General features: G+C 61.5%; 1 protein-coding gene across 4 annotated transcripts in view; it reads right to left on the reverse strand.

Moving 5' to 3' along the window:
- Positions 1-513: 513 nt before the first annotated feature.
- Positions 514-15,424, reverse strand: part of SEPTIN9 (septin 9) — a 166,055-nt gene continuing 151,144 nt past the window's right edge. For all 4 annotated transcript variants that reach the window (XM_029212348.1, XM_029212350.1, XM_029212349.1 and 1 more), the window contains 9 exons: positions 14,093-14,284; positions 11,488-11,616; positions 11,015-11,096; positions 10,609-10,746; positions 8,662-8,779; positions 7,564-7,659; positions 7,173-7,269; positions 3,446-3,497; positions 514-2,333 (listed from right to left, as the gene is read on the reverse strand). In XM_029212348.1, coding sequence (XP_029068181.1) covers positions 2,198-2,333; positions 3,446-3,497; positions 7,173-7,269; positions 7,564-7,659; positions 8,662-8,779; positions 10,609-10,746; positions 11,015-11,096; positions 11,488-11,616; positions 14,093-14,284 — 1,040 coding nt within the window. In that variant the 3' untranslated portion in view covers positions 514-2,197. The remainder of the gene's footprint in view (positions 2,334-3,445; positions 3,498-7,172; positions 7,270-7,563; positions 7,660-8,661; positions 8,780-10,608; positions 10,747-11,014; positions 11,097-11,487; positions 11,617-14,092; positions 14,285-15,424) is intronic.

Raw genomic sequence — 15,424 nt, forward strand, 5'->3', positions numbered from 1 at the left:
CCACGAGGGAGAAAGGGGCTGGTGAGGCCTGTGCACAGCTAAGGATCTGGACCCGGACCCCCAGCCTCGCTCCCCGGCCCTCAGGACGCAGAGAAAACCTCGCACGGCAGACTCTTATAGTCTAGTCTTTTGGGGGCCAAGTTCTCTTGGAATAAATTGGTATGAAATTATTGTCAAATATCGACCAGCTCATAGAGCTCCCTGCAATAGATTTCAATTTTAACAAGAAAAACATTTCCAGGGATACAGTAATAGAAACAGCTCACAGCACTGCCCTGTGGAAACCCTGCAAAGCCTTCTTGTAATGAATAAATTAAGATTCTCTGTTCTCTTTTCAATCATCCCCTTAAATCAGTGCTTCTAAGTCCCTGAAACCTTTCTTCCCCCACCCCACCCCGCCCCGGGGAAAGGAGATTAAACAGCTCCCCAGCGATCACTTTCACGCTATGTCCACAGTCATCTGCTCTTCCAGGGTCAGAAAAGAGAAAAAAAAATCCCCACTCCAGAGCCTCCTGGGTTTGCATTTGGAACATTTATTTCAGGAAATACATTTTCAACACTTTGTTATTTATACAAAAAGAGACGAATTTCTCAAGAGGCACATAGCGAAAGGCCACTGTGGAACAGATCCCAGGGAAACTAACAATGTTTCAAAATCTGGCTACAGACAAGGAAAGCGAAGGCATCCCGGGACGGAGGCTGCGACCCCGACGCTGGAGACAGACGCGTCCTTCAACATCTTAGTTTTGGCAAAAATGGCAAGTCGGCAAGTAAACTGTTTCGCTAAGGGGTCCTTCCTCTCTTGGGTGGGGAGGGAGCAAACACGCAAAGCGACGACACTCGCACGCACGCGGACATGTGCACACACACGCACGCGCGCACATGCCAGGTCAGTCTGCACCCACTCCTCCCACATTTCTCACCAAGCCAGGGGTCTGCAGATGGCCGTGCATCTCCCCGTGTCTAAGCTCACAGGCCTGAGCCGTGCAGACGTGAAGCCCGCTCTGCAGCCCAGCAGTGGGCCATGCACACCTGACCCCTGGCCAATCCCTCCTTGGGGTCATTACGATGGGCTCCGGGGTGCGGGGGGGAGGTGAACAGAGGCCCAGGCAAACTTGGGGCAACACAAAGTCGGGCTTGCCTGGCCTCCCACCTCCCTGGCGGCGGCGTCAGCACGGCCTGGGCGGGAGGGCCGAGTGTGCATCTGGGGTGCCCAACTGGGCATTCACTTAACCAGAGCATCTCGGGCCCAATGGATGTCTGAACAGACAGACACAGGCTTCCCCAGTCACACGGGGTGGGGCAGGGCAGCCACCAAGGCCACAAGGGCCACTCTGAGCGTCCCCAGCCATGGTCCCCGTGGCCCACTTCCTTTGGGCACCTGCCAGTACCTCCTCCCTTAGCTTCTGCTTCAGATTCTCTCACCGGACCTTCCCCAAAACTCAGGCGGGTGGGGTGCACCTTTCCTCTTCCTTTGAATCCTCAATCAAATCCCAGTGGGGGGTGGGTGGGACACGAGGGGAGATGAAGACACACCTCCCTCTCTCCAACTTGTCCCAATTTCTCGTCCAAGGGGACAGCGGGGGAGAGCTGCTGGCTCGCGAGGACGGCTGAGATAAAGGCACTTCCTGCTCCAGGACAGGTGCGCAGGCAGGTGGGCGGGCAGCAGCCAATGGCCTCGCTGCATCTAAAGCAATTGGCAACTTGGGTCTCGTGGAATGAACTGCTCTCCCCTGGGGCGGGGTGGGGTGCTCTGAGTTACGGCCAGGGCCATGTGGGGAGGCAGGGGCAGGCAGGGGCTCCAGGTCCACGAGGATGGCTCCATCCTCCCACGGGCACCACCCTGCCACGCCGCAGAGGCTGTGTCCGAGGGGCACCAAGAGCTGGAGGCCACTCCTCCGGCCCCGGGGCAGGGTCAGGACTGAGTCAGTGGTCCTCCCGCCCCTCCTGGACCTCAGGGACGGCCAGAGAGCCGGCCTCCACTCCGAGGACCCCCCCAGCCCGGGTCCCCATAGTCAGCGGGCTAATGACAAACATACTCAGAGGACACTCGTCATCTTGTTACTTGGCAGGTGTAAAGGGGCGGAGATGGAGGACACATGGAGAAAATTATATAAAATAAAACGGGGCAGGTGGGTGGGGGGAGGGTGGGGGGAGACGGAAAAGACTCGGGGCGGGGTCCCGGGACAGGCGGTGTCTACATCTCCTGGGCTTCTGGAGCCTTCTCCTCGACACCATTGGCCACAGCGCTGCTGCCCTCATGCAGACGCTTCACGCGATAGGCTTCGAAGTGGATGGTGCTGGTGATATCCTTGATGTTCTGCATGTGTGTCCTGGGAGGGGCCGGCGGGGGGGGGGGTCTCAAGGAGGGCCACGGGCGAGGGCAGGAGGCTGGCCTTGCTCACTCGGCCTGCCCTCCCCACCCCCAATCCCCACTGCTTGGCTCCCCGGGGGTCCCCCAGTGATAGACCAAGATAGACCAAGCCTGGGCAGGGGTGTGTGGCGGGGGGGGGGGCGGTCTCCAGGGCAACCCCAGCTGCTCTCGGGACCATGTGTTCTAACATGTCCCCCTTTCTCTGTGTCAACCCAGTGGCCAGTCCAGGGACAGGGGCGAGTGCAGAGGCCCCTGGGCAGTGCGCAGGGCTGGAGCGTCCCTGCTCCAGTTTAGAAGAGCCAGGCCGGCAGCCAGGTGTGCTGGCAGGTAAGGGGCAGCGGCTTGCGGCAGGCGGCTGGGGTTGGGGACGCTGGCACCCCGCTAGTCCTGTGTTCAACCTTCCCTTCTCTGCAGCTCAGCAGGAGAGATTTGGAAAGGGCGTGTCAAAAGGGCCCAAGGTGGGCGTCCTTCCTCAGCCAGGCTTTCCAGCATGGCAGGGCTGCTCCTGGAAGCCAGAGCCCCCCAACCTGGAGGCCGCGAGAGACGGTCCCGTTCCTCCTATTGACATTGTCCCTAGCATCCATCCTGCTGGCTGAGAAGCTGGGAGCCCCTGGTACCCTGGTGGGAGCCCCTACCTTCTCTGTTCACCTGCCCAGGCCCAGACACACCCACCTGGCACCCTCACGAATGGGCGGAGGACGGGCTACTCCTTGCCTGGGCTCAAGGAAACTGAACAGGGGCCTCCACCAGTTCAGAGGACGCGGGGATGGGAGCTGGGAACCCCCCAACACACGCCCAGCGTACGAGACCTCCGGGGGCCCTGAATCTAATGGGCTCAGGCTGTGGCGATGCAGACTCAACCCTTTCCAAGTAGAAGCAGAAAGGAATTTCACTTCTTGCTTCATTTCCAAGAAGGTGTTTTAGAAAATGGGCCTCCGAGGTCCCTCCCGGGAAGGCAGGCAGATGCGGGGGGCCATGCCGGCTGCTGCTCAAGACCTCCGCCCGGTCCCACCCCTCCCTCGGCCCCGATGGAGGCCCCTCCGGCGCTGTCAGCACCAGCCCGGCTCTCACCTGATGAGGAGGTCCCGCAGGTAAGCAAACTCACAATGCGTGGTGTTCTCGACTGCGGAGAGACAGAAGGGGCTTTAACGTCAGGCAAAGAAAGCCCCGTTCCCCCAATGCTGGGCAGGCAAGCGGAGGAGGCGTCCACCGCGCACAGGGGAGCCGTGGGCACCTTGGCTTCTGCCCTCCGGAGGGTTCTGCTCTCGCAGGGAGATGGCGCCGTAACCCGGCCAAGACGGCCGCGGTGGGGGGAGCGCAAGGCTAAGCAGGCGGTGGCGGTGGGGCGGCTGCTATGCCGGGGGGACGGGGGGGATGTCCCAGGGGAGACCGGAAGACGAGAGGGGGGCTGGGAACGGAATGAGGCAGGAATCAGGGCTGGGACTTCTCCCCCACGTGCTCAGGACACACACAAGGACAGTCGTGTACAGGCCAGGCACCGGGGGTGACTGTTAACACTGAGCTCAAGAACCAGCAGAACTGAGCCGTACGCCGCCTGGGGAAGGTGCGCACGAGGACACACGAGAGCCTCCCAGACCGACAAGCTGCAGAGCAGCGGATAGCTCTGGGGACGCGGGAGGAGGGCAGGGAGGGGTCCCCGGGCCCCCGCGGGTACCCTGGAGCGCGCACGTAGTGCCTTGGGGTTGAAGCTGGCGGTAGTTACCGCCACGGTCCAGAACCACGTGGGAACACTCCGCCTGCTGTGCGGCCAGCAGGCGCTAGCACACCTTTTAAAGGGTGGTGAGTGGCATCACTTGGACTGAGGGAGGTGGGCAGAGAAGGCAGAAGGAGAGGCTATTCTCTGCTGTTCTGTGGAGGCGTCCAGCCCGGGGGACTTAATCCGACCTTCACACACCCTACGGGATAGCGACTAAGGTTCCTCTTCTGTGCTTGTAGGGAGATGGGGCTCAGAGAGCAAAAGAGATCTGCCCGCGTTCCACAGCCCGTGAGGCCTGGCTCCCTGGTCCAGGCTTCCCCATCCCAGAGCAGCAGGGCCTTTCTGAAGCTTAAAGGGTTGGTGAGCTGGCAGGCAGGGCCTCCACTGCTCCTATTGGATTTCACTTGCCTCTTGCCTGGGCTCTGCCCTCCACACCCCTGCCCTCCTTTCTCCCTCACCCCCCGCCCCTGCAGGGCTGTGCCCACACTAGAATCTTCTGCCGGCTGTCTCTCATGCAGCCTTTTTTTTTTTTTTTTTTTGCAGTACGCGGGCCTCTCACTGCTGTGGCCTCTCCCACTGCGGAGCACAGGCTCCAGACGCGCAGGCTCAGCGGCCATGGCTCACGGGCCCAGCCGCTCCGTGGCGTGTGGGATCTTCCCGGACTGGGGCACGAACCCGTGTCCCCTGTATCGGCAGGCGGACTGTCAACCGCTGCGCCACCAGGGAAGCCCCTGACGCAGCCTTTTAATCTAACTTGGAGAAGCAGTGAGAGCTGGTGGGAAGAACAGAGCTCTGAACCTGGAGTGAGTGTGTTTCTGCCGCTTCCTGGCTTAGGTAAGTTATTCTGGCTTCTCTGACCCTCAGTTTCCTCATCTGTAAAATGGGGATAATAATGCCACCCACCTCTCAGGGACACGAGAGGATTAAATGAGTTAACTGTGTGCTTTATGACACCTGCCTACCTCTTAAAACATTTCAGGAGGCTTCCAAGGATGAGCAAAGTACCTCAGGACGCTGCTGTACACCAAGTCAGAGGAAGAACAAAGAACCAGGACTGGTGGGGGTGGGGATGAGGAGAAGCACTTAATAATTCTGGCTGAGGGCCAGCACAGAGTGGCCAGCTCTCTGGCCAGCTCCCAATTCACAAGGTCCCAGAGATCAAAAAAAAAAAAAAAAAGTCCACCAGGCTCTGGGGAAGTTCAACTATTCTAAGATAGGGCAGAAATTCACTCTAGGGCCTCATGAAGGCTGCTGGGATGTGAGAACCACCACCCCACCACTGTCTTTACAGGCTCCATGGGGCTGTTTCTCATCACCACCCTCAATGTGAGCTGGTGGCACCACGACAACGCACAGGTCATTCAATGCATGGTATCCGGGCCAGAGCAGGAGAGGGGGACACGGATAACCAGCCTCGCTCATTTCCTGACAATTTCCTTTACCGCCTGCCTGCAAGGCCCTAGCTGGCCGCCAGGGGGCAGCAGAGGCCTGTCAGCTGCCGGGCTGCCCTTCCCTGCCCCTCCCAGGTCCCCATTGGCCTTTTCTTTTTTTTATTTTTTTGGGGGCTGCGTGCCGGATCTTGGTTCCCCGACCAGGGATCGAACCCGAGCACCCTACAGTGGAAGCGCAGAGAACTACTGGACCACCAGGGAAGTCCCCCCCGCCCCCATTGGCCCTTTCTTATCCCGAACTTCTCCACCCTCCAAAACATACCTTCACAAAAAGGTTCCTAAACAGCAAGATTTCAGGAAGAGAGGAAACGGAAGAGGTGGGGCCAAGGCGGGATGAGCCCAGGGTGCAGCCTCATTGAGACGGCCCAGGTGGGTCAGGCAGGTAAAGGAACTTAACAATTAACCCAGGTAAAATGAGCCAGGCTGGGAGCGCTCCATTGTATCGTTTTCCTTCTATCAGTTACTTAAAAGTATCTGCTGGCCCAAAGCTCCAATGGTCCCTGAGACATTCTCTCATTTTATTAAACTCTTGGCACATGGTACCCACTTTACAGGTGGTGAAAACAGGGGCCCTGGGGGATGCAGGGACATGCCCAAGGTCGTGAGCTGGGCGTGGGTTGGGGTGGCAGCAGCTGGAGCTGAAAGCAACTCCTGGATTTTCTGCTTCCTTCTCTACGCTGGGCCTTTCAGCCAAGTGAACAAGGAGCAAAGTGGCCTATTTTACTCTGTTCTAAAGAGGGAGAACGGAACGGGGTGGGGGGGTAAAGAAATGCCCAGGTCCACCCCACCCAGGGTCATGGCCACCGTAGTGGGTTGGATTGTGTCCCCCAAACAACGTCCAACTCCCAACCCTGGGCACTTGTGAATGGGACCCTATTTGGAAAAAGTCTTTGAAGGTATAATTAAAGTAAGGATCTCAAGAGGGGGTCATCCTGGATTTAGGGTGGGCCCTAAGGCCAGTGACAAGTGTTCTTATAAGAAGAGGGAAAGAAAGACACAGGCACACAGAGGAAGGCTGTGTGAAGACAGAGCAGAGATTGCAGTGATGCGTCTACAAGCCAAGGGATGCCAAGGACAGTGGGCAGCCACCAGGAGGGCGGCAGGGAACAGATTCTCCCTCAGGGCCTCCAAAACTCGGAGGATAAACTTCTGTTTTAAGCCACCCAGACTGTGCTGGTTTGTCAGAGCAGCCCCAGAACACTAAGACTGGGATCCCAGGAACTTCTGGGGGTGGGAAGTGGGGAGGGCATCTGGCTCTCAGCTGGACAGAGCTATAGCCCAGCCCTTTCCTAAGCCCAGAGAGGCGGGGTGATTTGTCCAGAGTCACACAGCACGCCTGTGAAACCCCAGCACCAGGACCTAGAACTTGACAGTGCCCGTCATACCTCCTTCCTCCCTGGATATTTCCCCGCCCATGGGAGATGGGAGTGGAGGTGCAGCTCCGTCAGCTAACGGCTGTGGGCCCTAGACGAGCCACTTGCCCCCTCATTTCCCCCTAGCCGAGCGGTAACCATGGGACCCCTCGCCATGGCTAGGTGGGCAATGCAATAGATGAACGCAGCTCCCAGTCAGCAGAAGCAGCTTTTATTCTGACCTGTCTGGAGGCCCCAGACATCAGCTCAGTGATTACCTTCAATGGTGCCCCATTTGGTTTTCCTTCCAAGGATCCTCTTCCCGTTCACTTGGTACTCATGGTCACTGCCCACCACGGCAAACGGGATCATTTCCTGGGGGAAGGGCAGGCAGCATTGGTCACGCGAGCGTGCAAAGGCCAGTCCACTCCCTGGGCCCCTGGGTGGAGCTGCCCGGAGTCCAGGCCCCCAGCACTAAGACCCTTGGCCTGAGAAGGTTGCATGTGAACACTGGCACCGACTCCTAGCCCAGAAAATAACGTTCTCATGGCTCAAGGCCTTCCCACCCGTTTCCCAGCACACCCTGGATGGGGTGGGAAGACCCCCACCCATGTCCTCTAGCAGGAAGTGAGAGGCCTCTGGGAACAGCATCCTGGTCGGTCCACTCACTCGGAATTTCTCGTTCACCAGCCGGTCCTCTGAGTCCTCGTCAAACTCCTTCTGGGGGTACACGTCGATGCCGTTGGACAGCAGGTCTGCGGTGATCTGGGGTCCAGAGGGGAGAGATGCGGGCACCGTCCACGCAGCAAGCTGGACAAACCCAGCTTTGGGGGATCTGCTCATGCCACAACCTCCACAAAGTGAGTGGCCCCAGGCTCGGGATCAGGGGTGGGCTCTGGGGGGCTGGTGACACTGCTACTCTTCAGTTCTTGTGCCTCCCGAGTGGAGGAGGGGCAGCTGCAGACCTGCCTGCCAGGAGAGACCACAGCCGCCCAAGGGACCCGGGTCTCTGTCCCGGGTATCTCCCTGTCCTTGTCCCCCAGCTCATCACACCCCGAAGAAAATCACTCAGGGTTGCGAATCCTCCCCTCCCTGAGCTCTACCTGGAAAGCCTCTCACTGCAGCTCACCATCCTGCACAGGTGCACCTGCTTGTGTTAAACCGTCACCACCCTTTGCAGCGACAGCTACCCATATGGATGACGTTCAGTGATAACATCCCAGTGAACAACTGTCACTTCTGCCCTGAGCGCAAATGCCTGTGTGCAGCTTTGGGAGCTCTCTCGTTCCTTTTTCCTCCAGACACACCCATTACCAGGACACCGTCCTCCCCGAGCATGCTGGGAAAATCCCTGGCACCTGGGCTGTGAGCGGAGGCCCGCGGGGTGGTTTGGTGGGGGGGGGGGGGGGGGGGGAGGAGGGCGGAGCTTTGGGGATTAGACTGAGGGGCCTCCTTGCTCACGCCCACTGAGGCGGAGGCTCTGCGGGGGCCCAGGCACCTGGGTTTTTCAAGTTCCCCAGGTGGTTCTGACGTGCGGCCCTGTTCGGAAGAAGAGGCCCAGGGCTCACCCTCCTGCTCGGACAGCGGCCCAGAGCGGGACAGTGGCAGAGAAGAAAGCGGCCAGCTGTCCCCTGGCGGAGCCCATCCCTTCCGGACCATCTCTTCCATCTAATAAAAACCTGGCCTGTTCTGTCTGACTGGCCCTCACCCGCCTCGCTCCCACAGAGGGGCAGGGGGCCAAGGAGCTGGGCAGAGATGGAGCCCTACCCGCTGTTTGAAGTAGACCCTCTCCTCCAGGGTCAGCGTGTCAGCCTTGGCGATGACCGGGACGATGTTGACCACTTTGCTCAGGCGCTTCATGAACTCGATGTCCAGGGGCCTGAGGCTGGAGCAGAGAGACATGGCTGAGGGTGTGGCTGGAGGGACGTGGGAAGTGGGGGGCAGGAACGAGGGACAGAAAAAGGAAAAGGGCTCCTGGGACACACTGAGTCCGGGCAGCAGGGGGCGGAGGGGCAGGCCTGCTCCGAGCACCCTCGTGCACGAGCTCCCAAAGCCCCCAGTGTGTCCACTCGGAGAAGTGCTGCCCCTGCCACCGGCTCAGGTGGCCATCGTGCCGTGGGTCCTCGATACGGGGGAGAGGAAGGAGGGATGGGAGCTCACTCGGCCCCAACTCCCGGGACGGGCTGGGAGGCTGCTCTCTGGGGCGGTCCCAGCCCCCCGCCCACAGGCTCCAGTGCGCCTGAGATCTGACGTGGAGAGAGGCTTACCCTCCAGCCCCTCCCTGCCCCCCACCGACTCGAAACCTCTTCTCAGCAGGTGTGTGGGCAGGGCCGCAGGACCCCCGAACGGCGGGCAGCACGTCCCCACCATGAGCAGAGCTGCGTCTGCTCTCCTCCCCCCGTCAAGGGTCAGTCAGTCGCAGACATGGGGTGGGGCTGAGGCGGGTTCCGGGAGGAGGTCCGAACGAGGAGGGCGAGGGGCCACCCCAGCCCCACGGGCCCGGGACCCGAAGGAGGGGACGGCGCAGCGCCCAGCTGGGTCCCTGCGGAAGCAGCAGTGCCCACCCTCAGCTCGCCGGCCGGCGCTGCTTCCCAGCGTCGCCCTCAGTGGAGCAAAGCCTGGACCAGCTGGACCAGCTGCCGTGGGGCCCGCGGCTGAGCCCGCTGTCCCCCAGAGGGAGAGGCTCGGCCACAGTCCCTGCTCTGGTGCCGGGCCTGCTCACCCCTGAGCTGACCCTCGCTGCGGGCAGCTCGGGGACTCGGCCTGCTTTCCCACAAAGGCCCCGGCCGAGGCCGGCCGCCTCCTGCCGGGCTCCTTCCTGGACGTGCCTTCGGGGCTGAGGCCCCCAACCCCTGGGCTCCCTGCTCCGAGTAGAACCGAGGGTAGAACAGCCAGAAAGAGCCGGAGCCTCAGGCCGTGGCGACCAGCAGGACGCCTGGCCCCAGCTCTCCCTCTCCGTCCACCCACGCTGCCTCCCCACCCCACTGCACCTGCTGCTCGCTGGGTGCTGGGTCCACCTCCTCCCCACGTCCTGACTCAGGACAAGCCCGAGGGTGTCCACCAGCGGGCAGAGAGGCACCAAGGTATCTGGTGCAGACAGAGCCGCAGGGAGCCAAGGACAAAGGGTCTATGAGGCCATCAGGAGCCCAGCTGCCCTACAGGGAAGACCACCCTGCTCACAGGAGGCAAGGAGACCCCCCACCCCGGCTCTGGGGCACCCAGCGCAGGCCAGCCTCGCTGACCCGTGTGTGCACCTCTAGCTGCAGACAGAACCCGCAGGAGAAAACAGCTCTCACCAAGGTGGCCTCGACCGACAGCCCTCATCCAGCCCTGCCGGGGGCCAAGCCCATTCTCTGTGCTTTAAACCCTCCTGGTGGTCCCTGCCAGGGACTGTTATCACACCATCATCACCCCCCTTAGGGACCGGCAGCCACCCTGGAAGAGCGGGTAAGTGCTAAGGACACACAGCCGGAGTCTCAACCCGCCTGCCAGGGGTACCCGAATGGCCGGCCTGAGAAGGCAGGTCCCAGGCCCCGAACCACCCTGGGCCCGCCTGGTCCTCCACCCTGCCAGGCAAGCTGGATGGTGGACAAGTGGGTGGGACGTGGTACGGGGGCAGAGGGAGACTGGGGCACATAGGCTGCTGACCACGGCCCACCCAGCCCTTCTGCACGCAGGGCAGCCCAGCCCCGGGCCTCGGCTGTGTGCACCTACGAGTGGCCGGTGGCGGGGATGAAGTACAGGCAGCAGTGGACGCGCGTGTCTGGGATGCGCTTCTTCCGGTTAATGTTGACCTCCTCCTGCAGGTACTTCTCGTACTGGTCATTGATGAACTTCATGATGGGCTGCCAGCTGCATGGAGAGGCCCCAGTCAGCCTGCACGCGGGACCCCCACCACCCAAGCTGGGGGGCATGCCTCCATCCCCACCCGCAGGTCCGTAATTCCCCAAATCCCAGCCCAACGCCCGTACACGTGTGGAGGTGTCTGACATTCTGAGCAGAGACCCGCACTAGCCTCCCATGCTGAACTTTGACCTCATGGGTCGGGGGGAGGGGTAAGATTCCCAGCAGCCCCGTTAGGGCTCTTCCACCCGGGGAAGCGGCCCCCGGAGCCCCTCACCAGTTCTCATTGTTGATGTGGTCCCCGAACCCCGGCGTGTCGATGACCGTCAGCTTCATGCGGACGCCCTTCTCCTCGATATCTGCACAGAATCCCAGCCCCACCGAGCTCAGGGGGAGACCCAGGGACTGTACAGACACCCCGGCCAGGCTCCCTGACCACCCTGCCCCAAAGAAGCCCACTTGGGGCGCCCGCAGGGTGAAGCCAGGGAGATGACAGCCTGCAGCAGTGAAGTCCGGCAGAGCTAATGACACTTATCCTGGGCACGCCCTGCCCATGATTTTTGGTGGAAAACTCAGCTATCTCCAGGGGGCTCTGACCAGGGCCTGCAGGGGTCCTGGAGAGCAGCCCTGACCCTTCACCCTTCACCCTGAGTCTCAACGTGCCCAGAGGTGTTGCCGAGAGTCACCAGCTCAGGGGACCTGAGGTACCCGATTTGGCATCCCTCCGCCCAGCCCCCACCCGGCACTCACCGTGTGTGATGGACTTGATCTCAATGGTCTTAGGGATGCGTTCCTCCGAGGTGGGCTGCACTGACTTCCGGCTGATTTTGGATTTGAAGAGGGTGTTGATCAAGGTGGACTTTCCCAAGCCACTCTGCCCTGGGGAGAGAACGGGGCTGTTTGGCGTGGCGCTCCAGAGAGGGCAGGTCACGGGCCTGCGATGCAGTGATGCCTGGGCATCGCCCCCCAGCACACCTTGGTTGGGGGTGGGTCAGGGGGAGGTCAGGAGGCAGGAGTGTGCCTGGGTGGTGGCCGAGCTCTCACAGTGCGTTGTGGCAGAGCAGGACACGGACCCCTCGCCTTCTGACCACAGGGATGGTCAAACTGCCCCATGAGAGGTCCTGGGGTGCCCGGGAGGAGCTGAGATGCAGAACGGTGTTGGGGAGGCAAAGTGCGGGGCTGGCCCCTCCAGTGCAGATCCACTCTTAGCTGTTGGGAATACTGGGATCGACATGGGGTTTGAAGGAAAAGCCCTACAGAGCCCCCCACCCTGGGACCTCAGGATGGAGGGTCTGCATCCCCCAGGGCCGGGCTGCCCACACTGTGGGGCTCCAGTCCAAAGCCCTGGGGGCCGGGCTCCCCGCCTCCCAGGATCATCTCGGTTGAAGAGTCGGCACACAGCACACACAGCCTGCAGCCAAGTGACCGCCAGGCTCCATAAAAGGCCACTGCTGCAGTTCTTCCTGGCACAAGAGGTCTGACTGGGCCCCTGGATGCTGGGCAGCTCTGCCTCACTGCCAAGGGCAGGGACAGCGCTGACCAGTGCCCACATCAACAGACCTGGCAGCTGAGGGGCCGAGGGGCCAGTGAGCCCCTGGGGCATCAGCCGCCCCCCGGTGTGGCCCCAGAAGCGATTCTGGCCTGGCTGTGAGCCCAAACCTCACGTCACCCACAGTCCCCTCCCACAGCAAGAGGGACGAGGGCAGAGGGCACAACAGGGAGGGGACCTGGACTCAGTCGTGACTGGAAGGCCCCCCCTCCTGCTCTAAATCACCCTGAACCTAGGGTCCGCCTCGCTGCTGCTGCCCCACGTCCCGCCCACGCAGCAGCCCTCGCTGTGCGCCAGGCACTGTCCTAAGAGCGGCAGTTTAACCCTCACAAGCAGGTGCTGTCATTAGCCCATCAGACAGATGAGAAAAACTGAGGCCAAGTCCAGACTGAGGATTAAAAGCAGCAGTCCAGCTCCAGGGCCCCAGCCAGGACCTTCCACATCGGGGGTTAATAGCGGCGATGGCCACTGACGCTTATAAGATGCCTACTACGCACCGGGCACACCTCAGCACCATGCACACGTGCACGCGCATGCACGCACCCGCACATGCATGCACACAGGCTCACACACTCCAGACTTGCAGCCCCATCACTTTGCCTCTGCGCTGAGCTGGCCTTAGGCCATGGTAACCAAAGTTATTTTTAAAAATTCAATCACACTGATTTTCCAACTCTGATAACCTTTCAAGGAAAAGTGTGAATCCCCCAGAGGGTGGCGTCGGGAATCCCTGGCCTGAGCTGTTTACCAGCCCGAGGACTGGCCCTCCTCCTCAACCATCTCCCCTTCTGCCCAATGGTTTTGTGTCCCCACCAAGCTCAGGCCAGGGGCTACATCAAATATTCCAGCCATGGCCCCTGACACCTGGGAGATGCCAACCAGGATATTATAAAGTTTATCCTGTAATTATTATTTTTATTACCACCATCCTCATAATTGCTTCTGAAATCTTCTTGAGTGCCCATGACCATGCCAGGGACCGAACACGTTCTCCCATGTACCCCTCCTGGCCCTTGGGGGCCAGGACTATCCCATTTTATGGATGAGGAAACTGAGGCTGAGACAAACCCCAGGGAAGTCTGGGCAAGCAACAGGCAGCTCAGCAGGGGCAAGGCTGGGATTCTCCCCCTGTCTGCAGACCCCCCACAGGTGCCCTTCCACCCTGGCTGCATCTTCTGCGGGGGCACTGCTGTGGGAAGGAGGGCGGAGGCGTGGAGCCTGGATTGTGAGCTGAATGACCTCATCATGCCCTCCTGTAAAATGGGCGCTCCCTTCACAGGGTTACTGTGAGGACTGAACAGGACCTGAGAGTCTTCGGGAACAAGGGCTGCCCACTGTTCCCCCAGCCTAGCCCCCCAACCCTGTCTGGGCCGGGCTGATCAATGACCACCCCCTCCCCGTGACCATACATCCAGCTCTGCAGAGGCCGCAGGGGAGCCTCCAGCCAGGCCTGCTGGGTGCGGGGCTCAGCCCACCCAGGGCTTGAGCCACAGCGATGGGGATGCCTGAGCAGAAGGTAAAAGCAGAAGGTGGAGGCCACTGGTCAGAGAGCTGTCGTCGCCTGAGCCCCTGCCCGGCCCGGGGCCGAGCTGTCTCCGGGGTTCTTAATGTAATGGGCAGAGGCCCTGCTGAGGAGCTGATGGAGGCTGAGACCCTCCTGGCGGGCACGCGTACACACACACAACGCCACTCGCAATCTGTTCTGCAGGCCAGGTCTGTCGCCCCCGTTTTACAAGAGAAGATGCCCCGGAGCCTGTGTGGCTGGCCCGGGGGCAGGCTGAGCAGTGGTGGGGACCGGGGACTCACCGACCACCATGATGTTGAACTCGAAGCCCTGCTTCATGGCCTTCCTGCGCATCTGCTCCAGGATGGAGTCGATCCCCACGTAGCCGAAGTCCACGGGGGCCTTCTCATTCCTCTGCGCGGGCGGCTGCTTGAGCCCGGCGTCTCTGGGGGTGTCGGCCATGTCGCCAACGCTGCCGGGAGCTGCCTCGGTGGCTGCGGGACGACGAGCGGGCACGTTAGGGGGTCATGGGGGGCACGTGCAGGCGTCTGCTAAGCCCCCACATCCTCAGGCGGGGAAACTGAGGCTCAGCTGCCCGGGAGACCCCTGAGAAATGCCCGGAGCTGGAGCCGGAGGCCCAGGTTGTCCTGCAGCCACTCAGCTTGGCCCACAGAGCCTCGCTCCAGATCTGAAGCCGCCAGCCCTGCCTAGGCTGGGGCCCTCCCCTCCAGGGCAGGGCTGACCCCTGAACCCTCCTCTATCTCACCTGAGCTGCACCCAGGAGAACTAGCCTGAGCACGGCGGGGAACGCTCTTTGCCCCCCACCCTCCTGCCCTGCCCGAGGCACCCAGGTGGGCCCCCCCATCTCCTTCACCTTTGGCCCCAACACCTGCTGCAGCCTGACGGCCGAAGGGGCCCTGGGGGTCAAACAGCCAGTGTTTGGGTGAACCCATGAGCCAGGACAAAGGAGAGGACAGCCCTCTGAAGGAAGGATGGAGGAGGCCTGGCACTGGCTCAGTCCCAGGTACCAGCCAACAGCCCTGGGGCGGCAGGAGTGCTGGGACGAGGGGCGTTCTCTCGAGGCAGGAGGGCTTGGATGCAGTGCTAGCTCCTCCAGGCCCAGCGTTCCTGGGAGATGGCAGGAAGGAGAGGGCCCCGGGCAGCACCTGGGGGCACTGCCCCCCGCCTCCCCCCTCCTTGGACTGGATCCAGGTGGCCGTCTTCTCTCTGGCCACCCAGCACCTGTGGGCCTCACACCCACAGGCCAGGAGGAGGTTTTGCTTTCATGTCTGCGGGCGGGCTGAGCTGCTCGAAATACCTCAAGCTTCTGCGGTCTATAGGTTAGAGCCTTCCTCCTTTCCTCCCGTGCTGCCCTCAAGAATCCACATGCCCAGGTTGGAGGTCTGGGGGTGGGGGATGCCCCCCAGAAGCCCCCCAGTGGGGACCTGAGGTGCACCCGGCCAGCAGGGCTGGTCAGGGCGCTCAGGACGGTGCAGCGTCCCCACCAGGGTCCGGCTGGAGCACTTTGGCCGCGTCCCACTGAGCCCCCGACGTGGCACATGCCCAGGCCACACCCTCCCCGGCTGGCCCCCCAGCTCCCCTTCCCTGCCTCCTTGGGTCCAAGCTCTTCCCAC

The sequence above is a fragment of the Monodon monoceros genome, unplaced genomic scaffold (genome assembly GCF_005190385.1).
Source record: "Monodon monoceros isolate NGI ecotype Baffin Bay Population unplaced genomic scaffold, NGI_Narwhal_1 Super_Scaffold_9, whole genome shotgun sequence".
NCBI lineage: Eukaryota > Metazoa > Chordata > Mammalia > Artiodactyla > Monodontidae > Monodon > Monodon monoceros.